Source organism: Poecile atricapillus, chromosome 6 (genome assembly GCF_030490865.1).
Source record: "Poecile atricapillus isolate bPoeAtr1 chromosome 6, bPoeAtr1.hap1, whole genome shotgun sequence".
NCBI classification, from domain to species: domain Eukaryota; kingdom Metazoa; phylum Chordata; class Aves; order Passeriformes; family Paridae; genus Poecile; species Poecile atricapillus.
Genome location: NC_081254.1, coordinates 7892437 through 7919884, shown reverse-complemented (window position 1 = coordinate 7919884; position 27448 = coordinate 7892437). Strand labels below are relative to the sequence as shown.

The window sequence follows — 27448 nt, the reverse complement described above, 5'->3', positions numbered from 1 at the left end:
CAGAGCTGATATGAGCCCTAGTGAAGTGTTAATGAAGTTTCCTAGCCAAGCTTTGGGATCCTGAATGACTATGCATACCTTCCTCTGTCCATGGGGAGGTAAGATTTGAATTTAGAGATTAATCTGTTATCCAGTTTAATCTGGTGTTGGGCCAGGTGCGCTCATCTCCAATGCAAGACCAGCACGTGGAATGTGTGAAAAAGTTCTGGTTGAGGCTGCTTTAAAGGCTTTGTCAACTGTGAATTTTTATACTGTTCGCATAGCTCGGTTGGATTGCACTTGCGATCTCCGATCTGCTGGAGAGAAACTGAACAAACCCCGGCGTGACGACAGATTATTTAAAAACGAAGAGGATTCGGGGGTATTTCAGGTTACCGACAATCAGTGGAGAACCACCCCTGCCCGCTACCGCACGGGTCTGCCGGCACTCGCGGGGGAGCAAGGGCTGCCGGCCCGGCCGGGGGTGCGGGCGGGGTCAGGGTCCCCGGCCGCTCTGCGGCTCGGGGCCGGTTCGGCGGTTGCGCCGGGCCCTGCTACCTTCTCCTGCGTCCGCTGAACCGGCGCCGCCCGTCTAGGCCTTCTCCCGGGGCCGCGCCCCACGCGGCGCCACCAATGCCACCCTCACCGTCACCAGAGCGGCGGTCCCGCTGCGAGTCGGGCCAGGCCGGGCGGCGGAGGCGGAGCCACGCCTGGGGCGGGGCGGTGACAGTCGCTGCCCCGTGCGGGGTGGGCGGGCGGCCCGGTGCGGGGTGATGGAGTTGCGGGGCCTCGCTGTCCGCGCCCTGATTCGCAGGGCCCGCTGAGGTCTGGCCGCAGCCGCCGCCAGAGCGCGGCCACCCCCGCCCGCCGCCGCCAGCCCCCCACACCGCCGGGACATGGCCACAGAGCCCCCACGGCCGGCGGGGCGCCCCGAGGGCGGGCGCGGGTGCTGCGCAGGCGGCGGGCGCGGCGAGACGGAGGAGGCCGAGGCCGCGGCCCAGCCAGTGCTCAGCGCCTCCCCGGACTCCGCGGCGGCGGGGGACGGCCGGCGGCCGGCGCTGAACGGATGCGTGCCGCTGTCGCACCAGGTGGCCGGGCACATGTACGGCAAGGATAAAGGCGGTGAGCGGCGATGGGCGCGGGGAGGGGGCGGCGGGCCTGGCCGGGTCACCTGTGAGGAGGTTCTTTCACTCTACCCCACTCTACCCTCCGTTTACCTGAATTCTCCCAGACCGGCTGTGACGGATTTGGCTTCGATTTCCCTCACGCCCCGGCGACGAAGGGGCAGCTCCGTGCTGGCGGTCGGTGAAGGCGGCAGCGACGCCGGGGGGCGAGCGCAGGACTCGCCGCCGCCTTTGCCGTGCTCTCGCCGCTGGGCTTTGCCCGCACCTGTCCGCTAGAGGTGCCGCAGCAGCGCGGGTGGTCGGTGCTGGGGCTTGGGGTAGTGCTGAGGGATCGGAGCCTCCCTGGGAAGGCCGGAGGTGGCGCGGGGGGAGGGTAGTGGCCCGGCCGAGCTCCCCGCTACGCACAGGCTGTGGATGGAGCGGTGTAACCGCTGCCAAATTTAATTATTCTGGTGCTTTTCCTAAATGGCATTAGTCTGTCAAGACGTGATAGTTATCAGGCACCCTTGAACCGAATGACTTACGCCGTTTAGCTTCATTTTATCAGGCACTTTTTTAAAAGTGGGAGTTCAGGTAACAGCATGCTGGTTCCCTCAGAACATATGTCAAAAACGTGGTTTATCCAACGAGACCACCTGAACCTGTGGCCACCAGAAACTTCAGCAAATTATTATTATTATTATTATTATTATTATTATTATTATTATTATTATTATTATTATTAAGCTATTGGTTAAGCTTGTTTATTTGATGATAAACCTGAACCAATGGCTAGGAAGTGATCTAATAATACAAATACTTGAGGATACAGCATTTTAAAATATCCTTTCACTAGCTCTAAATTTCTGTTTTAGTTCCATGTTGAGGAGTAAGGTGTTGGCCCTTCTGATGAGGGGCCTTTTAGCTTAGGCAGTGGTCAGTGCCAAAGCAAGTGGCCAAGTTAATGTTGCCAAATGGCATTTCTCACCTCTCCAGGATGTCACATTAGGGGCAATTCTTGCCTCTCAGCCAAAGGGAAGATATGCATCCATTCAACTTGCAGGTGCCCTCTGAGAGTACCTATAATGAGTACCTGCTGGTGTATTGCCTATAAACCCAGGTGGTAGGAACTGCCCCTGCTGAGTAGGCCAAGGGCTGAATTACAGAACCCTGTCAGCCATCAGTGAGTGAAATTACAGCACTAATGGCACTGTGAGTTTGTCTTATCTACAGTCTACATCCGTGGTGTGCCTTGCTGCAGATAATCTCAAAAAAAAAATCGTTCTTTTTGCGCCTGCCAAGGGCTGAACTTCAGATCTTTTTCAATCATCACTGACTGAAATTACAGCAGTAAGGGTGCTTTGTCTTACCTACAGCCTGTTTCCATGGCATGGCTTGCTGCTGATAATCTCCACACAAAAGTAATTCCTGTTCCTTGCCCCCGCTGCAGACGGTGCCGTAAAATGTAGATGGGGGTGCATTGTATCCTTGAAGATGTATGCGTTCTGTGCTCATACATCATAGCATGAGGTGGGATCAGGCAAAAAAAGGACTACTTCAGGGAGAGCTTCACCTTTGGTACATCAGTTTTACTGCAGTTAGATCAAACAGCACAGGTGATCGTCTATATTTTGGGTGCCACTCCAATGGGTTAGCTCTACTTGGGCAAGACCAAGACTTTTCTGAAGAGGTACTGCCATGGTTGATGATCTCATCTTGAAAACCGTTTAGTGTTGAAGTGAAGACCAAAGCTGCTCTGGTACTCACAGCTCTCATTTTTTTAACTCGATTTTCCCTTCTATTCCCACATACAAACAGACAGAGGACTTGAAGGTATCCAAAGTATTTTTAACTTTTATTTTTTTAGTAAAAGTACACTGTAAATTTTCTCCTGAATAAACTTCCTTTTTCCCTTTGTTTCCTGTGACTCTTACTGCCTTGCAAAGAAAGGCTTCTCACAGACTCTCTGCATGCATGTGTAGACATTAGGCTTCTGTGCATTGTGACTGCCCTTTTGTTGAATGCTGTGTGCAGTAGTACTTCCTGCAGATAAATCGTGTGTAGTAAGTAAAGTAATGACTTTGGCTTGTGGCTTAATTCTGTAGGTGTGTAGAAAGAGACACAAACTGGTGGATATATCACCTTATAGAGCCTCCTGCACCTGGCAGGAGTTTGGTGGTTTGGTGTCTGTACCTGCAAAATGCTGGGCTCCAAGCCATTAGTAGGATTCTGTAGCTAAAGGGTCCATTCTCCTTCAGAGTGACTTGCTTGCTCATTTTGGAATGGTAGCAAGCTCTGCAACCAACAGCCAGAGAGAAATGTTTGTGCGAAATATTCCAGGATTTTATTTTCAACATAGTTCTGCTGATTCATAAGAAATGTTAATTTGCTTTTTCATATATTAAACCAGTTCTATTCCCTGTCTGTGCTGAAAAATCCTGGGAAGCCTACAACAGGCACATGACCAACATCCATATGTTAGTATGATCTGCAGGTGATGATATCTCTGCTTCTTGTTGTAGATCAAAGGGAAGGTTATGGAGTTTTCATCTTTGTGGTGAATGTTGAAACATGGCTCTGGTTTTCAGGTCTGCCCCAGTCACAGTGACAGAGCAGTGCAGTAAGTGCTCTAGTCCATAAAGAATGAAGAGAATGAGGGAACTTTAGATGTCAGTTTATATTAAACTCTTTAATTTATATGTATCAACCCAATAGTGTATGGATTCTGCTTCCAGCAATCTTTTCCTGGTCTTTCTACCTTGTAGATTGTCTGCTTATCAAAGCCAAAATGCAGATTTTTGAGGAGCATGTGTTATAAAACCTATTTTAATGTTTAACCTATTTTATATTAATATGGTTGTTAACAATTTGCATATAGAACACATTCCATTGAAGTACTTGGTGCACTTTGCAGAGTGGTTGCAGGGAGGGGAACACAAGCTGCTGTGTCTTGAAGATGTGGTAGTCTGCACATGTATGGCAATATTTTTCTAGTTTTGGAAAGTATATAAAATCCAACTTTATGCAAGAAACATGACTTGAGAGCTGTTTTACTCAAATTTAAAAGCAAATCTTTGGCATAGCAAACTATTGAAACAACAATTCTAAGTCTGGTGGTTGTTTTAAAATAAATATCTTGGTCTCTAAAGATTTTGTTTAGTTTCCAAGACTGCGCAACAGAGCCCATTCATAGGTAATGGTTTTTAAGAGGGATGCAAAGCTCCTGGCTCATTTTTCTGTTTTCTCACATGGTAGTTGAAAATAGAATCTATTTTGGATACAGTTGATATTTTTGCTACCCTTCTAAGCAAAATAAATTCCTGTCTGAAAAGCCAGAAATTAATCCTAAGAGAAAATTTATTTTCCAGAAGTGGGTTTTCGGTTTTCCCTTGCACCTCATGATGCAACACAGTACACATTTCAGAGGAATACAGTTACTTTTATCTGTTCTTGCCTACATCCATCTCTTGAGTATCCTCAGCTACTCAGTTGCATTTATTTTGCAGGTATTCAGAAATACTGGTGACTGGAGAGTCATAAGGCTGTTTCATGAGGGTATTTTGGAGGTTTTTTTTGTGCAGGCTTGATGAAGGTATTGCTGGGATGAAATTCTGTACTGTAATTATGGGTGATACAAATAGTAGCATCTGATAGCTTGGAGTGCTATAGGGATGCTACTTCTTGTTGTAAAGACATATTCTAGCTGTGCCACTAGTATAGATGTACATCTACAGGACATTAATTTCTGTTCTAGCAGTGACAATGCATTAAATGTGGTACTCCTTTAACATCTTGGCATTGTTGGAAAACAATTTATGAATTATTTAAAAAGGGAATGTCTATGTAATCTTCTTAATGATGGGGTTTTTGGGCAAGTTTTAATGTCAAATCCCAGTGCTGTATTGGCCTTGGACAGAACTACACGCAGGAAATCATTGGATGGGTAGAAATAAGAGGAATGCAAGGAAACCTCTGCTAAGAGTTATATGTAGGAGTGGATAATTTTTTCTTTACTGTGTGCAGTGGAAGCAGTACAGCTTTTCAACAGGCTTGATGGTGAAGTCACTATTTCTGGGGGAAAAACAAGAAAGCAAAAAAGAAAGCCATACCTATTACAACTAAGCCCTAAAGGAAATGCTTCTCTTGTAGGCATACTGCAGCATCCAGATGGAACTGTCCTGAAGCAGTTGCAGCCGCCACCTCGTGGTCCCAGGGAGCAAGAGTTCTACAACAAGGTGAGGGTCCCACAGTGTGGAGAAGGCTGGCTTGCTCCAGGTGAAATGAGGGGTGTGCTTCCTGTTAGAAGTTCATCGTTATCATTTGCAGTTGGGAAAGTGCAACCTAAATACCTTGCCATGGTATCTGTGTGTTCTCTAGAACTTTCTGCTCCTTGAATGTCAGTCCTCATGCCAGACCTACTCATTCATAGGATTTAAGCTTGCTTATTTGTCCATAGGACAGAAAACTTTCACAGCATCTAAGATTTATTGAAAAGCCTTATCTCCTGTCTATGTTTAAAGGGTTGTGTGTTTGATCCCAACTTTCTCATGTAGACAAGTCTCTCAAAATTGCTTGCATCTAAATTGAGCATGTTTTACTCTTTTTCCTAGCCTGCTTTGCTGCTAGAAATATTGCTCTGTTCACTGTATTAATACTCAGTTCCTTGAAAAAGTCAATAAAAATCAAAACTCTCAAGTTGTTTTAGCTTCAGTGGTTGTATTTTTCCTATTGCTCATCTTCAGTTTGTTTTATCAGTAACTTTAAGAAGTGTAGACCAGGAAAACTGTTGCTTTCCTGTGAACAGTTCTGGAGCCTGCTGTGTCCTACCTGCCTGTGATAGTCTGTCATGTGGTTTTCATGTGTCAGATTGATATGCCATGCCTTTCCATTGCTTATTAGGTACAAAGAACTATCTAAATTTTGATACTTGGTGTAGGAGGAGTCTTAAGATCCTCTACTTGTTATGGCTTGGATTTTGGTTGGTTGGTTTCTTTTTCCCTAAAAGGGTATTTATTTAAGTTACCAAAAGACCTTGCAGATTTTTTGAAAATGTCGCATATAAACAAAGCAAGGTGCTTTAAGTGAAGAGTGTGTTTGCATAGTAGCATTATTTGATAATTCTTATGATGGGACAGAACAGCAGCTCTTGAGTTACTAGGAGCCAGTTAAATGTAAATATTTTTCTATGTTTCTCTGTGACTCTTATTGAGATGAGGTTAAGAAATATGCCGTCCAGCCTGACTGGTAACTTGAGTAGAAGGAGAAAGCTTGAAAAGACTCCTTTGGGCTCCAGGCTACTTACTGTGCTGTGAAATCCTCAGGCAAAGACAGTAAGGTGCTGTCTCTGCCTAAAGCCAGCAGGTAAGAGGGGTAAGTTCAGGCATTGCTTGGACATGAACTCTTTACATCAGAGACTTTACAATTTTGCTTGTTTAGGCTTAGACTCAAGCCATAAGCAAGATCCTGGGCAAAGTCTTTGAGAAGGGTGTGTCTGTAACACTTATTACTGTGCTGTGAAGAAGTCAGGTCTCAATACTAGTAACTTCCAAAGTAAGCTTCTATTCTGTCTTCTAAGGCCTTGCTGGGTTGCTTCCAACACTGAATTTTTTTGGTTATAAGCCATCTTGGAAAGGGGTTAGGCAATTCCTGAAAAATACTAGAGAAAGGGAAAAATGTAGACATGATTAATTGTGTGTGAACTAGAAGGCTTTTTAGTGGGAGAAGAGAAGGAGAGCATGTGCATGTGTATTGTATTGGTGAAAGTACAGGAGAAGGGTCTTGGGGATTTGTTGCTTTTCAATGATTAACTGCTGTCATGTTTACTCTCAGGCAAGAACTGTGTGATGTGGGCTATAGACATCTAAGCACTACATATTGTTGTTGTAGGATAATAATTGCTTTGGGTTGGGATGTTCAGGATAAGGTACAGTTTCACATGCAGCTTGAGCTGATCCAAAAGCTCATAGTTGCCAAAAGGGAAATGCCTTTCTTCTCATTCCTGACATTTACCTTGCACCATGATAGTGCTCTTTGGACATTTGTGTACTGATCTGACCTATTTAAAAGATGGCAAAGCTTCCTTGTCTGGTAGTCTTCTGGCAGTTTGGGTGACTAAGCTGACAAGCAATGGGAGCAATGGCAAGGCTGCCCTGTCTTGCTGACTGAGCTCACCCATCTTGTGGGCTATAATCAGAGAGACATTATCACTGTGGAGAAGGCTGATGAACCTCCAGATATTGAGGTTTCTTTACCTCTCCTTGAGCCAGAGAATTGTTGAAAAGGTGGCCATGTACAGGAAATGGTGAGAAACACTGCAGAAATGAAACAAGTGAAATAAGACCGGTGAGTCCCAAGCTCTCACTTTGTTAGGGCAAAAGAGCAGGTTGGTTGGTAAGATCAAAGCAGGTGGTTGTCCATTAGTATATGTGGATTAATTGAAACTTTTTTTTTAATTTCTGCCCCTGTTTTTTCATATGTGCTTAGAACTGTTTTGTCTGGAGGTAGGTGAGTTATTGCTCCCTTTGCATCCCACCTTATACTAGCATGAATGAAAATTAGTGTCCCAGTACCTGGGTCAGAAACAAAGGGTGTTGCTGCTGGAGACGAATAGATCACATGAACCCAGCTTGAGGTGTGGTGAAAGGAAGAGAAAGCTTTATTTCTTCTCTCAGCATTTATAGGTTTCTGACCATGGCCAGGGATTGGATAGTCAGGATAACACCTTCCCAACTGCACTGGCTGTGAGAGACGTCCATCACAAGATGTGTATCAGAAAGAATGTACACATATCTATGTTTACAGTTACTGTCCTGGGAAAGTCTGTAGAAAACCATGTCAGCAAGCTCAGAAGCTGAGTTTTCAGGGCGACAAAAGGGCGTATCTTTCCTTCTGGAATATCACAATTCTGATGCTGCCTGTTCTTCACGGCCTTTTGCTCTTTGGCTAGCCCTGAGCTCTCTGGCCGATGGCAACGCCAAGAGTGGGGAACCGTGCGAGTTTAAGCTGTCTCAGCACGGAACCTCCAGAGCTCCACGCAATCAGGCTCTGTAAATCCCAGTGGTCGTAGGTCGCAGCGAAAGGAGAGAGAGGACTCAGTCTCTTCCAACTTCCCAGGAACAAGTTTTATTACAAGGGCGAGGGAGCGATGACGAGGGAAAGGGCTGGGACTGCAGGGAAAAGGTCTGAGCCGAGACCCTGAGCACCTCTGTGCGTCGGGTTTTAAAGGCAAGGGGTGGTGAAAGCACTAACCAATGGGGATACATCAGAGGAGTGGTCGTAGGAGGGGATTACAATGTTCAGAACCAATGGTACAGACACGGGGGAGGGATGGCAGCTAGACAATCAATGGGGCTTCGAGGAAGGGATAACGGGCAGGGAAAGAGCTAGAACAAAGGGTTGGGTTTACATAGAAAGACAGGGATTGAGGGCAGGATGAGGGTGATGGATGGGGAATTCTCTGGAAATAAGGGATGGGTTTATAGTGATGGATTACTGGGAACAGACCATTCTGGATAACGGGGGAGCAACTGGGACAAACTAATTTGAACTTAACAAAGGTAGACAAACCGGCGGCAACACACTTCCTCATGTGAAATAACTGAGAAGCTCTGTAGTTTTTGGTAGCAAGAAGGTGAGCATGTCTAAGTTTCAGCTGCATGAGTCAGCTGGAGAGCAGTTATCACAGATCTGAAGCAGAAGTGTCTTCCAGGAGCTAGGAAATGGTATTTCAGTGTGCAGTCACACAGAATCACAGAATGACTAGACTTCAAGATCGAGTCCAACCCATGCCCTAATACCTCAACTAAACCATGGCGCCAAGTGCCACATCCAGTCTTTTTTTAAACACATCCAGGGATGGTGACTCCACCACCTCTCCAGGCAGACCATTCCGGTATTTTATCATTCTTTCAGTGAAGAGCTTTTTCCTAATGTCCAACCTAAATTTCCCTTGACGCAGCTTAAGGCTGTGTCCTCTCGTTCTGTCAGTTGCTGTCTGGTGAAAGAGACCGACCCCCATCTGACTGCAACCTCCTTTCAGGAAGTTGTAGAGAGTGATAAGGTCACCTCTGAGTCTCCTTTTCTCCAGGCTAAACAACCCCAGCTCCCTCAGCCGTTCTTCATAGGGCTTGTGTTCCAAGCCCCTCACCAGCCTCGTTGCCACCTCTGGATGCGCTCAAGCATTTCAACATCCTTCCTAAACTGAGGGGTATAGATGTACAAATCACACGCAGTGAGAGACTTCTCCAGGGTCAAGCTGTTCAGATATAAGCAATTTATTATATAGGTAGTGGGAGGAAGAGATCTGTTTCTGCGGCCAGCCATGGTGTACACATGGTTGGGGAGGGAGAGGGAGAGAGACTGGAGAAGGGAGAGGGAGAGTGTAGGAGAAGGGAGTAAGGGAGCAAGTTAAGAGAGGGTGGAGAGGGGAATGAGGGTTAAGAGAGATGCAGAAGTTAAGAGAGCAAGAGCTAAGAGTTAAGTTCTTGTTACAATACATTATTATTGTGTCTGCAACTGCAGGATCAGGTCCAGGGGTGTTATTTTCTGGGAACCAGCATGTAATACAACGAGACAGGCCTCTGTTCATGAAACCATTTATTCAGCATGGGAACAACTCAGATCTAGAACGGAGAGCCCTGAACAAAGGCAGGGCAGGGGTTTTTGAGGGACAGAACTCTTGAGGGTTTCCACCTTTGAGGGTGGAGTTCAGGGTTAGGGACTACTAGAAACACAGCAAGGGAGAAACCCCCAGGGACTCAAACCCAATCAGAACTCCTGGGCCACCCTTCACAAGGGGTTTGGGGTGGGACAACTTCATCCAGGGCTCACATGCCCATCCCCCAACACAGGGGGTCAAAATTCACACACATGGCCTACAGCCATGCCTCTCACTTTAACAATGCTTATCTGAAACTAACTCTTTGCCTCTCTGAGGCACCTCACAACACGTTGTATCCTTTTCTATAGTGAATATTCTAATTCCCAGTAACCAACCACTACGAGACACACATACCAGAGAATTTACATATAGCCTATAAGAACTACTACATTACCATACAGTGTTACATTTTAAACTCTAAAAGCTACCTTTCAAATTCTTCTCTTGCTGCTTTTGACCTTTGGATTCTCTATCAGCAGAAGGGTATTGTTTCATCAACAAGGATTCTCCTTCAGCTGGCTAGGCTATTGTTCTTTGGTTATAAAGTAACGAGCACTCACTATCTTATGACTCAAAGCTAGCTTTCATTTCTGTTTCGATTCCAGACTTCATATTTTCAGAATCCTTTGCTAAACAATCATATTCATAAGGTTTCCCTGTTTCATCTTCCCCAACAAGGGGCCCAGCACTGGACATGGAACTCCAGCTGTGGTCTCACCAGTGCTGATTACGTGGGAAGAATGACCTCCCTGCTCCTAATGGCCACACTATTCCTGATACAGGCCAGGATGCTGTTTGCCTTCTTGGCCACCAGGGCACACTCTGGCTCATGTTCAGCCAGCTGTCGACCAGCACCCCCAGGTCCCTTTCTGCCTGGGCACTGTCCAGCCACACCGTCCCCAGCCTATAACACTGCAGGGGGTTATTGTGCCCAAAATGCAGGACTCAGCACTTGGACTTAATAAACTTCATCTTACTGGATTTTGCCCATTCATCTAAACGTTACAGGTATAGCTGCAGAGCCCTCCTGTCATGTGACCGACACATGCTCCCAACTTAGTGTCATCTGCAAATTTACTAATGAAAGACTCAATACCCTCATCCATATCATCAATAAAAATATTGAACAGGACTGGCCCCAGCACAGACCCCTGAGGGACACCACTGGTGACTGGCTGCCAGCTGGATGCAGCATTGTTCACCAGCACTCTGGGCCCAGCCATCCAGCCAGTTCTTAACCCAGAAAACCATGCTCTTGTCCAAACTGTAAGCTGCCAGCTTTTCCAGGACTTTACTGTGGGAGACAGTGTCAAAGGCCTTGCCGAAATCCAAATAGACAACATCCACAGTCTTTCCAGCATCTACCAGGTGGGTCACCTGGTCATAAAAGGAGATCAGATTGGTCAAACATGACCTACTGCTCCTAAACCCATGCTGGCTGGGTCTGATACCTTGGCCATCCTGTACATGCTGCATGATGATACTGAGTATAAACTGTTCCATAACCTTACCAGGTACTGAGGTCAGGCTGACTGGCTTATAATTGCTAGGATCCTCCTTCCCACCCTTTTTGTGAATGGGTGTCACATTGGCCAGCTTCCAGTCACCTGGAACCTCACCAGTGAGCCAGGACTGATGGTAAATGATGGAAAGCTGTCACTAAAGGACACAAAATGATTCACACGAACATTTTTCAGTTTTAGAACAGGAAAGAGCCAACCTTTATTCTCTGACTCCAGTATTTATAGATTCTCGACAATGACCAGGGATTGGATAATTAAGTTACCACCTTCCCAATCACACTGGTCATGCAAAAAGTCCATCAAAAGACGTTTCTTAGAAGGAATGCATAAACAGCTATGTTTACAGTTACTTTCCTGGGAAAGCAGCTACAATTATGAAAAACAAGATCAGAAGACTTAATTTTCAGGGTGACAGAGAGCGGCTTCACAAGCTCATCTGCCAGTTCCCTCATCACCCTGGGATGGATCCCGTCTGGTCCCATAGATTTATGAACATCCAAGAGGCTTGGCAGTTCTCTGACTGCCTCCTCTTGGATAATGGGGACCATTCTCCGTGCCACCATCTACTAACCCAAGTCCTAGTGCTTGTGAGCTGAAGGCTGCAGGGAATGTGTCATGATAGGTGATAATGAGGCATTAAGAGACAAGTTTGACTAGAACTCTGATATATTTAATGTGACACCAGGTAGATAAGTCTTCTCTTCTGAAGCTGCTGGATTTGATTGCAGCTCAATGCATGAACACGACAGAGTGAAACTCTGTGTCAGTGAATCAGATGTTTTTTGCCTTGTTATTGATGGCTTATTTTCTGTTGAGCCTGACACTAAGTACTTATCAGTAGAGCCCAAACAAAATGGGCTTCCATTTTGGAATGGAAACTCGAGCAAGACATGTGCTGAAGAATACTAATAAGTGATCCAAAACTTTCTCAGAAGTGCGTGGCAACTGAATTTTGGAAGAATTTCACAGGTCTCTGTCAAATCTGGAAAATTGCTGAAGCAAATCCTTCTCGGGCTGCTGTCAGGTGACCTTTCTGTTTTCTTCATACTGTGTTTCCCTTTATCAGTCAAAAAAAAAAAAATAGAGGTCTTTTTTTGTAAGAGATTATTTCACCAAGTAAAGCAAACTTTTATCTACTGTAACCATATGTGTCATTCTCTTCTGCTGGGGAAGAGGCTTGCCATGTGTTATGAGGGAGGGGAGAAACAGAGCATGACATGATAAAACATAGTAGAATAATGAACTGTTTCTACTGGTTTGTTAATAGCTTACTGTGCACTGCTTAACTTCTCATTGGAGTGTGACTTTCTAGCTGTAATGTCCACTTGCTATTGAGGTCTGTAAATCTGAGTAATTATCTAATCAAAATCATAACATTTTTATTTGATTAAACTTAATCAAATTAAAACAAAATTATTTTTGTTTCTGCAAACTCCCTTTCTGTACCTGAGGGCATGAACTTCTTACAATCATTGCCTGCATAATCATGGAGTGTTTCACTTCACTTGGTATTCTGGTACTCTTATCTGTGTGAAAAAAAAATACGAAAACTGAAAATGAAACTAATTGAGGTGTAAGGGTGGTGTTTATTTAAGGGCTAGCTACACTGCTGATCAGTTGTTTCTGTGTAATGGCAATGCTTTGTCAGAATGTGTAGGTCGAGGTACTCCAAAGGACTACTTTTAAAGGGGTTTTGGGAGGGAGCAATATACAGTGATGTGGGAACAGGGAAATAGTGTTGTTTGAAAATGAATTGGTAAAATACAGTGTGACTTTATGGCAGCCTGCCTATGCAAGCATGCTAAGGCATCCAGAGAAGTGGCCTGCTCCTCAGTGTGTTTTGGGATTTCGCTTCAGCCTGATTTATGCCAGGGCTCATTTATCCATGCTGAAATGCTCTGATTTAGTTCAGCGGTTTAGTTCTGATTTAGTCCTTCCGATAGAAGGAGGAAACCTATCAGCAGTCCTATGGTGATCTGTTGCACCAGGTGAGTTGAAAAATGTGAGACTAGGGTCCTTTGAAAAAGTTAATGCAGCCACTGTATGAGGTAGCCCGCTGCTTAGCTGGATGTGGAGCTCCTGTCTCAGCCATGCCAGGCTGTACTCCAGAGCATGCTGTGCTAGCATAGCTCTGTCCTTGCATTTCAGAGCTCTCCAGCACAGGGCTTTCCTTAGTTTGTTATGTCAAGAATGTAGCATTGCAGAAACTGTTGTCCTGTAGAGAGGGAGGATGCTGGAATGTCATGCCTTAAATAGGGCAGCTGCTTTTGTGGGCACTGAAAGAGAGAGACTGGGCTGCAAGGAGGGGATGCTGCCCATCTGAGTTATGGTGAGACTCCCTCTGCAGTGCTGCCTCTAGCTCTGGGGTCCCCAATACAGGAAAGACACAGACCTCTTTGAGCCCAGAAGAGGCCTCCAAGGTGATGAGGGGGCTGGAACACCTCTGCTATGAGGAATGGCTTGGGAGAATTGGGGTTGCTCAGCCTGGAGAAGAAAAGGCTCTGGGGAGAGCTTAGAGCTCCTTCCAGTTCCTGAAAGAGCTCCAAGAGAGCCTGGAGAAGAGGGGCTTTGGACAAGGGCATTGAGAGACGTGACAAGGGGGAATGGCTTCTCACTCCCTGAGAGCAGGGTTAGATGAGATACTGGGAGGAAATTCTTCCCTGTTAGAGTGGTGAGGCCCTGGCACAGGTTGTCCAGAGAAGCTGTGGTTGCCCCTGGATCCCTGGAAGTATTCAAGGCCAGGTTGGACAGGGCTTGGAGCACTGTGGAAAGTGTCCCTGCCCATGACAGGGGAATGGAACAAGATGGTCTTTAAGGTCCCTTCCAACCCAAACCATTCTGTGATTCTATGAAAACTGAGGAAAAGAGAATTTACAGTTGTTATCTTTGTGACTGTGGTTTCCTACAAGCTGTGTATTAAGCATGAAGAGATGGAGTATTTCTTAATGTTTAGTAGAACAAGAGAAAGTTGCTGTACTGTTTTGAAATGGCTACTCTCACTTCTGATCTTGGCTTTCACTCAGTGCGATTGTAAACCTGTTACTGTGTGTAACTGTTCTTGAGCATGGCATACTGAAGTTTAAAGTTTGCTAGTGGATCAGTTAATAAACTGGGATTTTATGCTTAACAGATCAATAAATGTTCATGTAAAGTATTATTTGAATTGCTCTTCAGTTTTCCTGTGGTGACTGCATGACATCTGGGGGATGTGTAGTACACTTTCCCTCTGCCTGCTTAAACTGTCCTGAGAAAGCTCCTGCAGCACGGGCAGCTTCCAGTGGATACCTTTTTCTTTTTCCCTGTTTGGTTGTACATCAAAAATGTCATAGCTGGTTCTAGTGGTGTTGTTATGTCATGGCTCCAAATAACATAGCTGCAGTGGCATTAGGTTTCCAATGCCTAGTGTATTGCAAGTCATACCCAAATTCTCAGATAGTTCTGTCCCAGGTGCAAAGGTGATTTTGGGGAACTGGAGTGAAAAGGTGGACAGGGTTTCTCCCGGTTTCTCCCACACCCTGGTAACCTCTTACCTCTGGCCAATGCTTGTAAACCAAAGGAGCTGATTAACTGCACACAGCATTGTGAAAAGATAATTCAGCTAATCACTTGGCTCTTATGGTTAACAAATCTTCCATCCTTGCCCAGTTAGTGATAGCTGTTAACTGCTGTAGCAGTGGAGTTCAGGGTTTGAGTCCTGCTGACATTGAATCTGAACGCAAAGAAGTTGTTACCAGTGAAGACAGTAGAAAATGTTTTTCACTCATGTGTCCTAAAAAAAAGCCAGGATATAAAAGACGCAAATAGCTCTGACATGTAAAAGAGATTTACAATGATTAGCTGAGAGTTAGGCACTTGAATGCTAGGAAGGAATAGTTTTGTGGTTGCCTACACAATTGTTCTGAAGTTTCCTTGGATGCGTTGAAATGCAGCTTCTATAAGGCAATGACCTGTGTTTGTTTTGCTTTCCCTCAAGAACTCACTAGCTCATTTAAAGCCTGATACAAGAATGGATATTGTTTGTTCAACTTTTGTTATCTCTTTTTTAACAGTCTTTGAGTTTGTAACCAGGGAATGATGTGTTAGTGAAACCCAGTTACTACTGTTTCTGAAGCCACAATTCGTTGTGCTTCTGGGGTTGCAGAGAAGAAATGTTCAGGAATTGTTCCCATTTGGACCATTAGCAGTAATCTTACTGTTTTATTTATTTTGTTCTCAATTACCTGCAGCTCCTGGGCTGTGTCTTTTCATTCCTGCTTGATGTTTGCTTCTTTTCTGCAGTGTCTAATTTTAATTAGTATTCCAGTAGCTTCAGGCAGTGCAGAAGACTTGTGGTGATTTCCCCCACTCTCCATGACATATAATGAAGCCAAGAGTCTGAAAGATGGATTTTGGCCTGAATTTCCACAGAATTGCAAGAACTGACTCATAAGGCTCAGCTCCCTTTAAGCCTATATAGCATAAATCATGATAAGGCAGCCTGTGTTCCATAAGCTGTTCTCTGCTACTGACAGGGAAGGGATTGGGGAGGCAAAGTACGTCTTATTTCAAGATAAGTTATCCTATTTTCTAAGCTCAGTTAAGTGCTTTTGTACTCTTGATTTAGATGATTATCCTTGGCTGAAAAAGGAGTGGATGATGGCCATTGTGCTGCTCTTGTGTACTAAAATACCCTTATCCTGTGATCAAACCTGGCTAAGGTTTTGATTTCTGGTCTTGTATGAACAAAAGTATAGCATGGGTGGTTTTCTTAACATCCTATTTTGGAGATGCAATGCCTTTCCCTTGACTTTCATTACTACTGCATTTGGAGCTGTAGCTCAAAAGGGTCTTCGGCTGTGCCTCATTCTGGTACATCTGGATCTGCCACATTAACAGCAGTGATACTGGTCCTGAAGTGTACCAGTGTAAATTACCTGTTAGCACACATAGTGAGCATGTTCTGATGCAGTTCATTCCTGCCCTTTGCATCATTCCTCTGCTGAGGAATTGTCTAGAGGGGTTCCTGTTTTGCTGGGTAAATGAACAAACCAGCACGTGAAATTGCCTCCAAACCATGAGCATGGACATATATAATAAAATGAACGACACATAGTAATTCTTAACTAATGAGAAGAAAATGGCTTTTTGAGAAAGTAGTGAAATATTTGAAGCTGATATTCAGATCTTTTTTGATATGAGGATCATATCCTCATATCAAACAACATAGACAACTTAGAGGAGTTGTCTAAGAGAGATGAAGGATGAAGTGTAGCTGTAAGAATCTGCTGTTCTATAAATATTCTTTTTGTACTTCACTATTAAATGACTGGACAATAAGGAAATAAGGCAGATTTTTGTGGTGCTTGCACTCTGCAGCAAAGACAAGTTTGGAACAAGTTTTCCACACAGTAGAAAGTTAGCCTAGAAGGGTCTGGTGAGTGTCTGTTTCCCATGCTCTTTGAGAATTGTATATCATGGAATAAACCACAACTGCTTTAATAAATCTAAGAAACCCTTTAAAAAGGTAGACAGTAAAAGACCATTATTGCAATTTGATGCAATTGTGGATCTACTGGGTGGAGTTGGGAATAGACTGAGTAGTCTTATAGTCTATGCAAATAAGGAGGAAAAAAATCCAGTTGTCTTAGCAACCTTAGCAACCAATTTTGAGGAAGATTCCTTACAAAGAGTAGATTGGTTGGAAATGAGTGAAAATGCATAGTTGTAAAGTGTACAGTATGTTAAATTGAATTAAGACCCAGCAAAGTGGTCCTGCTCTGCTGGAGGGTCATGCAAGTACTTTTTCAGTCTGGATCAAATACTGTTTAGCCTTCAGTTATGAATGTTTCAGAATATGGATCAACTTACTAATACCTGTTAGTGTTATACAGAAAATACTTTGTTCATTGTAAATTCATTTAAAAGTAAGATATGGTTGGTGAGCTGACAGAATGAGATTTAGGAAAGTGTTGGTTGCCTACTTGAAAGAAAAACAAAATAAATTCAGTCTCCAAAATAATTCTGTTTTCCAGATTAAAAAACCCAGAAAGGCTTGTAACGTGAGAATATTGTTGATGACGTACTTGAGGGAAGTGATGCCATCCTGGGGAACCTTGACAGGCTTGAGAACTGGGCCAGCCAAAGGTCATCAAAGAGAGGTTGACCTGAGTCAGGGCAATTCCAGACACAATGACAGCTTGGATGGAGAAGGGATTGAGAGCAGCCCTGGGAGAAGGACTTGGGGATGGTGGTTGTTGAAATACTCGGCATGAGCTGGCAGTGGGTGCTCCCAGCCCAGAAAGCCAATGGAATCCTAGGCTGCATCCAAAGGAGTGTGGCCAGCACGGGGAGGGGATTCTCCCCCTCTGCTCTGCGCTCTCCTCACCTGAAGTGCTGTACACAGTTCTGGTGTCCCCAACATAAGAAGGACATGTAACCGTTGGACCAGGTCTAGAGAAGGCTATAAAGTTGCTGAGGGGACTGGAGCACCTCCCCTGTGAAGACAGGTTGAGAGCAAGGGGACTGTTCAGCCTGTAGAAGACAAGGTTATGTGGAGACCTCATAGCACCTTCTAGTATCTCAAGGGGCCTCGAGGTAACTGGAGAAACACCCTGTATCAGGAACAGGTTGCCCAGGGAGGTTGTGGCTTTCCCAGACCTTGTAGCGTTCAAGGACAGGCTGGACAAGACCTTGAGCAATCTGATCTAGTGGAAGGTGTCCCTGCCTATGGCCAGGGCTTTGGGACTACATGATCTTTGAGTTCTTTCCAACCCTTAACATCCTGTGTTTCTGCAGTTCTATAAATAGCAGTTAAAATGGAATGCCTTGGCCTGGCACATGGACAGTGAGCCCGCTTAAGGTGCTCAGGAGGCTGTGGGACCAGCTGTATGCTGTCACTGGTGCTGGGGAGGATATGGAAATGTGTGTAGGACTGTGGTAGTGCTGTCTCTGATTGACTGAACCTACCAGTGTGGTATTTGGTGCAGTACATTCCTTCTGTGGGCTCCTGCAGCATGGACAACTTCCAGTGGATACGCTTCCTCCCCCCCCCCCCCCAGCCTTTTGCTGTATGTCAGAATTGTCATAGCTGGCTCTAGTGATGTTGCCATGTCATGGCTCCAAATAATATAGATGCCTTTTGCAGTCCTAGGAAAAACAAACATGCATCTGTCAGGACTTGGTTCCCGTTTCTGTCTCTTTGAAATGTAAAATTAAATTTTGCTTGTTTTAAGTATTTCAGGATTCTTCCCAGCTCTTGTTCTCTCCCACTCCTCTGTGTAAGTATTCAGATGATACTAGATTGCTTTCTGGGGAAAAAAAAAAATAGTAAGGCTGAATGTTCTCAGAAAGTGGGACAGCCATACTAGCCTCATTTTATCGTGGCCTGGGCAGTGGTCTGGGTGCCACGACTTTCCCAGAGAAACATCCTTGGAAGGACACTCTTGGGTGCATGGGCACTCCTTTCCCTGCCTAGAGTGATCTCAGCTCTGAGCCCTGAAAAGGGCTGTTGAGTAATTGCAGCTCTTTGGGTGATATCTGGGTGACACAGGAGGGACGGGAGCCTCGTGTGGTGTTCCACAAGAAGCTTTTATTCTTGGCCCAGGGACAAGGGGAACTCTGGCGACTGTGAAGGGGTCAGGGTTCAAAGACTCTGGATAGTCAGAGGGATTTATATAGGAGCATCAGGACTGGTCAACTGAGGGTTCAGGGGTGGAGCAAAGGGGAAGGACCAGTGGGGTACATAGAATTTGCAAGGGGTACGTAAAATTTGCATGGGCTGCAAGGCATGCTGGAGGGGTGACTCCTTTTGTTGTTCCAACAAAGAAGGAACTCATCTAGGAGCTTTCCCTCAAAAGGAGGGTTGGGGATTCTTTGTTAATTGGCCCACCAGTCTCCACATGTCCCCCTTATTTATTTACTAAAAATGCCACACTTAAGCCCTTTTAAGGCAACGTAAAAGCTGCCTTAACTTATAAGTTAAGTAAAACAATAAAAATCAATTAAAGAACCCAGGGAATGTTGTTTAAGAGAAAAGTGACCCATTTCTTGAGTCCCAGATGTCCAAAGAAGTAGATCATGTTCACACTGGGAGTAGGCATTTCAGAGGGAGGTGTTTCTGTTGGGGAATTAAACAAAATTTGTTAAGTCATTAGGGAGGGGGGAGGGGTTGTTCTTCTACTTTTCACTGCTCCACCCTCCTCCCCTTCCACTCCCTTTATTTATTAAAAGAAATTGTGAAAAGGTGGTGGGTATACGGTGTAGGGAGGTTGGGTTAAGGTTAAGACAGAAGAGATGGAGGAACCGGAGTGTGGAGGTAGGTATACAGGTAAATGGGCTTTGGGAACATATCAGGGGTGAACAGGTTTGTGGGAAGTAAGGGGGGGGCATAGCAGCAATGGCCAGATCATGTCTGGCCTGTGGCAATGTCCTGTTCAGGGTTGTGTCTTGTTTGAGACCTAGTGATGGGATGGTTGGCTCTGAGTTGTGGTCAGCGGCAACGTCTTCATCTCCAGGTGGAACTTGTTTGATCTATAGGTTGGTCTGTGGCTACCTTAAAGACTTTGTTATTGTCAGAGGGGGCAGTGTTTGCAGGGCCTAGATCTGGCTTTATGGTTTTCCCTGGGAGCCATTTGGGGCCTGACGGAGTTGACACACAAATATATCCCCTTGTGCTGGTTGTGCATTAATTGATTTAGTAAGGAGTAAAAAAAACACCCACAGAAATTATTTCCTGAGAGAACCTGATAAGAGCTTCCTCTATGCCTGGAAAAAAACATTAGCTGGCTAGCTCTGAGAATTGGCATCCTATTAAACCATTTAGAAGCTGGATCTGCCTCTGTGAATTCCACATTTTAAAAACAGGCAAGCCTGGGAAATCTCTCTCTTGCTCCCGGCATCAAAAAGTAACTGAGCTCCCCAGTGGAGCCAGCTCTGCTCCACTGCAAGCCTGCATGACCTGGTGGGGCTGGGCCAGGCCTCAGTGGTGGCTGGGCAGGGGACAGGAGGCCATGGGGCCCGGCTGAAGCTGGGCCAGTTCACAGCTGCGAACATCTTGCTAGCACCAAGCCCTGCCCTCTGCTGCTGGCCTGTGCCAAACCAGGGACCACCAGGCCCCAGGAGTGGCTCTGGGCTGGGCCAGGACCCCCTGCCCTCAGCGGCTGCTGGGCAAAGGGTGGGGCACAGCACGGCCTGCCATCCATCACTGTGACTGCTTGGCCACTGCCCATGACTGTCTCTAAAGAGCACTAAATGATTCACACTAACACCTTTCAACATTAGTACAGGAAAGAACTAACCTTTATTCTCTGACTCCAGTATTTATAGATTCTTGACAATGACCAGGTAATTAAGTTACCACCTTCCCAATCACACTGGGCATGTGAAACGTCCATCAAAAGATGTTTCTTAGAAGGAAAGTGATAAACAACATATGTTTATAAAATTTTCATGGGAAAGTAACTAAAACTATGAAAACATTATCAGAAGGTTTTAGTTTTCAAGGTGACACCATCTGCAGGCTTGGACAGAATATTAACCCTTTCGCTGCATAGATAAGACCTGCAGACCTTGATCATCTCTCGAGAGAAAAGGACAGAGTGACAACACATAGAAAGACAACATGAAGACACCAAGGTCAGTGAAGAAGGAGTCAAGTCTCAGATGGAAGGAGAATGGGGATATGCCCTAGTATTGAGGCTGAAAGTTCTTCTGTTAAGGCCATGGAGATGGACTGTGATACACTAAAATATCCCCTTTAATTCATGAGAAAGTATGGGGGGATGGAGTGTTCAATCTGTAGATGTGAGCAGAGATATCCATGATGAAGCAAAATAGATGCTAGAGAGACTGTGATCCCATGAGAAGCTTGAACAAAAAGAGAGAGTGATGAAGGCCCTTTGCCCTCAGGGAGAGAAGAAGACCTTTGTTCTCATAGATAAAGATGATTGCAGAGGTAGATGAAGAGAACCTTTGCCTTTGAACAGCTCATACTTAAAATAATAGCCCATAATTTGACATGGGCCATAAATTCAGCTGCGCAAAGTCTGTGAAAATGGGAGGAACTTCATGATTGCAGATCTTTTTCTGGGCAGCTGCTATTCGTGGAAATGAAAAGCCACGAGAGAACTGTTTAACTCTAAACTTCGACATGGGGGTGACAAAATGGTGGGGCTGGCCATGTTGCCAGTGCCATTTTGTGGGGCAGTAACAACAGCTGGGACTGGGTAGAGTGGCATAGGATGGAGGGCAAGGAGAAGGTCCAGGGCAGCAAGGCCAGTGTTGTCCTGGCAGGAGGAGAGAGGGGATCAGGAGGCATCAAGGGATTGGCAGCCACCCTGTGCAACATTGCAGCGACCACCTGCTGATTACCCCTCAGATGAAGAGGTGAAGAGGTTTTAGGAAAACAGGGAGATGGTAAAAGGGAAGGGGTTTTTAACTGGGGACCCAAAATCTTTCCTGAACTTTCCCCAAGTTTTTCAGTTGACTTAACCATAGTATGAAACAAAGGAAAAAACTTTGCCACCGATAAATCACCACCCTCTTGAATGTTATAAACTTTGTCCCAACATTGTCCCAAAACTTCCCTGAGAGAACAGAATCTCATGCAACATTAGGAAAGTATTTAAAAACTCAATGAACAAATCTCTTTAGTTGCCCCTTAGAAAACTTAAATTCTCCCGCAGCAAGGGTTCTCACAACTTGGTAGTAAAAGTCCCTCTGATGAAGGCTGAGCTTAGGAGATGGCTCAGTTCGTTGCTCATCCTCAGTTCTTCGCTCCTGCACCCAACAGCAAAAGGAAAAAGAAAATACCCCAATATAACAATTAAATTTTTTTTTTCAGGCGGCATGAAGCTTGCTGGGTCAGCAGAAGGACGTTAGGTGGGTGTTCAGCCTGTCAACCGGTCCTTGGGGGGATCTCTTCTCCAGTCTTCCCCAGATGGCCTCAATGAGTGTCCTGGTCGCCCCTCAGACAGCCTTCCTTAGAGTGGGGAGGGTTCTCCACGGGAAGCTGACTAAACCAAAAGCAGCTTGTGTCCTGCAGCTGAACGCTGCAGGAGACGCTTCTCAGGGAACCTCCTGACAGAGGTCCATGTTCAGGTGCCAGCTGTCACGGCCTGGATGGTGATCTGGATGCTGCTGCTTTCCCAGAGAAGTGTCCTTGGAAGGACACTCTCGGGTGCACAGGCACTCCTTTCCCTGCCTAGAGTGATCTCAGCTCTGAGCCCTGAAAAGGGCTGTTGAGTAATTGCAGCTCTTTGGGTGATATCTGGGTGACACAGGAGGGACGGGAGCCTCGTGTGGTGTTCCACAAGAAGCTTTTATTCTTGGCCCAGGGACAAGGGGAACTCTGGCGACTGTGAAGGGGTCAGGGTTCAAAGACTCTGGATAGTCAGAGGGATTTATATAGGAGCATCAGGACTAGTCAACTGAGGGTTCAGGGGTGGAGCAAAGGGGAAGGACCAGTGGGGTACATAGAATTTGCAAGGGGTACATAAAATTCGCATAGGCTTCCAAACGTGCTTTGCAGGTGGGGGGAGGGTGACTCCTTTTGTTGTTCCAACAAAGAAGGAACTCATCCAGGAGCTTTCACTCCAAGGCAGAGTTGTGGATCCTTTGTTAGTCAGCCCATTGGCCTTCACATCATTTCTCTTTTGTTGTATTGTTCTAATTGTTCTACCATTCCACTTTCAGTAATTTCAGTGATAATTGAAGCTTGAATAGTTGGAGGTGCTTAAAAAAATTATTCTTGGAGCAGAAAGATTGTATTAAAGCATACTGGCTGCTGACTTTGCCTACCTTGCTTTTGGGTCTGTGAGCTTGGATGTGGTGGTAGTTTCTGACCAGGTCTATGTCTTCCCTTAAAGTCCCAAGCAATATTCATGTTGCAGCACATAGTGCATTGCTGTAACAGAGCTGCCTTTTGGCACAGTAGTTGTGAAGATAGATTAGAAAACTGGTTGTACTGTACTTCTGCAAGGGAGTAGTACTTGACTTTCTCCCTTGAAATTTGCTGGATCTCCTTGTCTGCTGGTAGCTTGAGTTTTGCAGTGGGTAACTTCAGGTCAGCATCTCTCCAGCTCTGTTGGGTGTGTTGTCAAAAAAGAAATGAAAAATAGGAAATATTTCGTGTGTTAAAATTGAAAGTTCCTTACCAGATGATCAACAGTAGTATGTCTTAAGTATTTTTTTAGTCTATGTTCCCTTTATTTTGGCCTCCAGTGGAGAGTACTAATGTGAATTCTGCTCCAGTTTGTTGTACCTGCATGTTGACTTATGAACTGAAATCTGGTTAAATTATGGAGTACTGATCTGCAGTTTGCCGTGTACTTTTTGACCATTCACCTTAGAGTCTCATAACCAACCTATTTAAGAGGCTGCTTAAGAGGTATTTGTGATGGTAACAACCCCTACATTTTCCTGAGTATCTTTAAGAATATTCTTTGACTTCAGAGTGCTCTCAAGTTCATTGAAGACTCCAGGTCCTGTAGTTGAAGCTGAACATAATACCTGACTGTTCTAGTGAACACAGGAGAGGCTGAAGGGCAAAAGACAGTTCAGTTCTGATGAAAGAGATTGATGTTGAAACATGGTCTATAATTTTGCAATTTTGACAAAGAAGGTTCTTATATGTCTACCACCCTGCTCCATGCTCAGTGGAGTGACTTGCAGAAATTACAGGGAAGTGTGGGTAGAATAAGCAACTTAAACTTGATTCATTGTTAATCTTTAGTTGCCCAGGAATCTGGTGGGATGAAAGATTAGATGGGAGTTTGCTGTCTTGTGAACCCTTTTTTACTTGTGATGGGGTATGGCCAAATGCCTGTTTATGTCTTTCAAAATCCTTTACTGCCTTGCCTCTGTAAGTAAGTGGTTATTGGAAAGAAAGAGGGACTGGAGGATCTGTCTTTTCCAAACTTTGCTGCAGATTGTGCCTGTGGTTCTTGCAGGTAGGCTGTAGTATTTGTTTACTGTTACTGCTGGTGGCTGTGCCTGATCGCAGCCTTTTGGGTGGCTCTCTTGGCTGCTGAAGTTTTGAAGCTCTACCACACCCTCAAAACGTGTTAGAGTTTGTTTTGTCTCTTTTAAAAATGCTTCCTTGCCTGGGGCTTCAAATCTTGCTAGGGTCAAACCTAAACTGGACTATGTAAAACATGAAAGTGGATGAAACAAGACCTTCTATTTTTTTGGCATTTTTAGACTTTGACTTGTTGATACACATGACCAAATAAGTTCCTCTTTGTGAGATTTTTGAGGCTTATTTTCACAGCCTTCATTTTTGATAGGTAAAATGGCCAACCCCTTACTATAAATGTGGGGGTATTTTTTCCTGACACCTGAAAGACTTTTGACTTTGTCAAAAGTGTGTGCCATCTTTACTTGAAAATACATTTATGTGATCAGATTGTGGGAATAGGTCCTCATTTGTTTTAAACACGCTTTCTGTACATATTTTCAGTGAAAATTATTGCAATCTCATTAATATGGCTGCATATTAGATAGTAAACAATTTGGTATAGTAGCATTTAGTGTAAGAACATTCACAGATATTTAACTTCTGAAGTTATTGTGGTATGAGATTTTGAGTAGAATCAGGGCTGGCTCCATGCCAGTCATTTTGGTAGAAACAAGTTCTGTGGACACACAATTCAAACCACTTCAGAAAAAAACCAGGGCTGTCTGAGTTGTGGAACCAAGCAGATATGAATTGCTAAAATCACAGCTGCTGTTTCAACCTCAATATTTTGACCCTTGCACTTGCCTGTTGTAACTGGCTGATGTAAGAGTCTGGAGAGAAATGCAGTGTGTGCTCAGGTAATTAAAGTCTGTGATATGATACATACTCAATGGAAGAGGGAATTAAGGTTGCCCTACCATCTGTAAATCTTGCATTTCCTAATTTAAGTGCATGACTTAGCTGTATTGACTGCTTAAAATAGTCACAAATCCCACAATGGACAGTGAATGTCTCTGCCTGATTTTGGCAGCTGGCTGTGTATCCTGATAATGTGCAGGCTGTAGCACTGCTGCCTTTAGGGACAGTTTATGATATCTGGCAACAAGAAAGGTGATGCTTCAGAATGATAATGTTTACTCTGACATTTAAAGTTTCCTATTCAAATAGTTTTAAAGTAGATGTTCTTTTAAACTAATTCTTGACTGTACTTTAGAACGTTCTCTATAGATTACTTTTCTGTCAAAGTGGTATTTTTTTATCAGGACATTTGAAGACAGGTCTGTACTGCCAGAACTAGTTTCTGATTGAAATTTAAACACCTGTTTTACCTTCCCCCTGTCATTTAGGTCATTAGCTAGTCTTTAGGAAAAAACTCTCATGCTGTGTTTTAAATAAGGAAAGGAACATTCCCATTGTCTTAAGCATCCCCTGTTTGCATTAAAAGCAGATGAATCTGTTACAAGAAACCCAAGACTGCACTTTGGATTAAAAACTTAAGGATGCTAAATCTGCCTTGGAATTTAAAAGTCTGCATGACTAGAAATTATGACTTCATTATGTCTATTAGACTATCTGAGCTGCCATAGTGTTGCAGTCCACAACCTCAGGATCTCATCCAGGAAGCTGCAGGGTTCTGGGGACCAGCATGGAACACCAATGAGACGGGCTCCCGGTTCATGGAACCATTTATTCAGCATGGGAACAAACTCAGACCCAGAACGGAGAGCCCCGAACAAAGGCAGGGCCTGGGTTTTTGAGGGACAGAAGTCTTGAGGGTCTCCACCTTTGAGGGTGGAGTTCAGGGTCAGGGACCACTAGAAATACACCAAGGGAGAAACCCCCAGGGACTCAAACCCAATCAGAACTCCTGGGCCGCCCTTCACAAGGGGTTTGGGGTGGGACAATGTAACTCTTTGTCTTCCCCGAGGCACATCGCCACACCATAGAACATACCTGGGGCATATTCCGCCTATGAGTTAGTGGCTGTAATTTGTAATGGTCATGCTGTGAGCCCTCCAAATGTCAGCATCCTATTTACTTGCTTTTCTGGAAATGTTTTAGGTCTCCAGTTTGTGCTATTTGAAGAATGTAGCCTGTGATGTGTAGAAGGGATAACTCTCCAGGCTGAGCTGACATAGAATTGTCTTGCATTTCTTGATCTATTGGATAAAGATGTTATATATGCTAATGCAGAAGTTGCTTGTATTTGTCAGTGTTTGCTGGAGAGATGGACCTCCAGTATTACATTAAAAAAAACCCAAAACACTGTTTCTTGAAGTAAAATTAGAATATTGCTGATGTAAGTAAAAAATTACTTACATTTACTGAGGTTTGTTTACTGAGGTTTTCCTGAGTTAAGCGATAACCTGCATTTTTCATGAATCTTCCAGCACTATTAGTAGCAATACCTTTTGGGTCATAAGGTGCATGGTATAGTCCCTGTGTAGTTTTGGGGATGGTTTTGTCATGTTTACATTCATATTTGGTATTCTGTGGCTTGCTACCAGGTTGTATGAAATGAGAAGAAATGCCCATGACGTGTTCTGCTTATAAGGCACCATTCTAATGAGCAGAAGTGGTTCTGTCCTGAGCAGGAATGAGCATCATTTCTGAAATGTCTGGTTTTGTTGCTTTGCCTACACCAAGTGACTTCTCTGATCTTTATTAATTGAGTGCTTATTCTTGTTTGACATGCAAATACATTACAGGCTAAGATTGAGATCTATATTAAGGTCAAATAAGTGCCTTGTATATGTTATGTCAAACTTATGAGGGGAGTTTCTTACTAGTTTTTGGAGCAAGATAACTTGTGAGAGACAGAAATAATGCAGTTAGTTCTGTTACATCAAAGTAGTGATACTGAAAAATGCATTATTGGGAGTTCTGTCTCCCTTTAAAATGTTTTATATCAGGGTATTGAGGAATAGACTACTTGGAAGATACTACTTCTGGAGCTGTATTTTCCCATTTGGTCTTGACTTTGGGCTATTACACCCCATTAAAAATTATCTGAGTATCTTTGTTGTATCCTGCTATATGAAATACACAGGAGCATACTTATAATTGCTTGCTAAGTTGCAAAGCTTAATTGCCTAATGTTGGTGATAAAAAGTAAGTCAAGGGTACTGTCTCAAAAAACTGGTCTCCTGACACTTCACTTTCTCAGAATCTTTTGCTAATAAATTAAGTAAACAAATTACTATGTTTGCCTATTTTTTCAGTTGCATTCAATGTTTCTCCTCGTTGTCTG

The 27448-nt window shown here is 44.4% G+C and overlaps 1 protein-coding gene across 2 annotated transcripts in view; it reads left to right on the top strand.

Moving 5' to 3' along the window:
• The first annotated feature begins 698 nt into the window (after nt 1-698).
• Nucleotides 699-27448, top strand: part of IPMK (inositol polyphosphate multikinase) — a 48692-nt gene continuing 21942 nt past the window's right edge. Inside the window, exons 1-2 of one of the 2 annotated variants that reach the window (XM_058840816.1) lie at nt 699-1081; nt 5232-5317. In XM_058840816.1, coding sequence (XP_058696799.1) covers nt 876-1081; nt 5232-5317 — 292 coding nt within the window. In that variant the 5' untranslated portion in view covers nt 699-875. Of the gene's footprint in view, nt 1102-5231; nt 5318-27448 lie in introns of both variants that reach the window. The other variant, XM_058840815.1, reaches the window with a different exon arrangement.